The following is a 1,060-nucleotide window of genomic DNA, read 5'->3' as shown; positions in this document are numbered from 1 at the left end:
TTTTTTTTTAAACCTTTTTTTTTTTTTTTACCACAGCAATTTCTAAATAGCTGGTTCAACAAGTTTTGACATTTGATCTCTCTAAAACTCCCAGAGACAGAAAGTATGTTGTAAACAATCCAGCAGAGATCACACCATTTATCTGGAGTACTGATAAAGTATCAAAAGTATTTTATTTAAGAAAAGTTTTTCATGAAAACAATTGGCACTTGCATTACATATTTCTGTGTGAATATGTCTTATTTATTGGGCCTTATGCCCTACTATAACTTCACCAAGCTTTTACAATAACTGCTATTCCATTATTTCTTTCTCTGTACAGCACATTTTGTGTTTTTCTGTTTGCAGACGGGCATGGTGCACTGTGAAACCGCTGTAGGCACACCAGACTACATTTCCCCTGAAGTGCTTCAGTCCCAGGACGGTGCTGGTTACTACGGCCGGGAGTGCGACTGGTGGTCTGTAGGAGTCTTTATCTATGAGCTGCTGGTCGGTAAGTGGCCTACCATATACAGTACATCATGTTCATTTTTGTGCTGTTTGGCAACCTAAATATTTCCATCCTGAAAATCAATCATTGTACAAAACTACTTATTTTTCCGCAGGTGAAACTCCCTTCTATGCTGAATCCCTGGTTGGGACTTATGGGAAGATCATGAACCACAAGAACACACTCATCTTCCCAGAGGATGTAGAGATGTCTCAGGATGCCAAAGACCTCATCTGTGCCTTTCTTACTGACAGGTTTGCACATGGACCTCTAAACATAAACACTTAACATCTGCCTGTCATGTGCATACACACTTAGATTTTCTTTGTCTACTCTGCTATTTATGTAAGTTATTGTCGGACTGTTGAGAAATGAATGACATTGTTTGGAAAGGGGACTTTGTTTTAATTCAAGAAACAACTTATGAAAAGACTCCTATAGCTTTGTTCTTCTTGTCAAACAAACGTGTTTGTCAGCCTCTCAAAACTTTACAACTACCCCAGCGTGTCTATGGCTCTCTGCCCCAATCTTATTGGTTCATATTGACAATGGTAATCTTAAAAAAAAAAA

General features: G+C 38.3%; 1 protein-coding gene across 5 annotated transcripts in view; it reads left to right on the top strand.

The window, feature by feature from the left end:
- LOC116705871 (rho-associated protein kinase 2) overlaps nt 1-1,060 on the top strand; it is a 29,787-nt gene that overhangs the window by 8,655 nt on the left and 20,072 nt on the right. For all 5 annotated transcript variants that reach the window (XR_004336073.1, XM_032542327.1, XM_032542330.1 and 2 more), the window contains exons 6-7: nt 349-493; nt 606-744. Coding sequence is in view for 4 of the 5 variants with exons in the window: in XM_032542327.1 (XP_032398218.1) it covers nt 349-493; nt 606-744 (284 nt within the window). In the remaining variant the exon portion in view is untranslated. The remainder of the gene's footprint in view (nt 1-348; nt 494-605; nt 745-1,060) is intronic.

This window comes from Etheostoma spectabile, chromosome 18 (genome assembly GCF_008692095.1).
Source record: "Etheostoma spectabile isolate EspeVRDwgs_2016 chromosome 18, UIUC_Espe_1.0, whole genome shotgun sequence".
NCBI lineage: Eukaryota > Metazoa > Chordata > Actinopteri > Perciformes > Percidae > Etheostoma > Etheostoma spectabile.
This window is presented reverse-complemented; position numbering and strand designations above follow the sequence as displayed.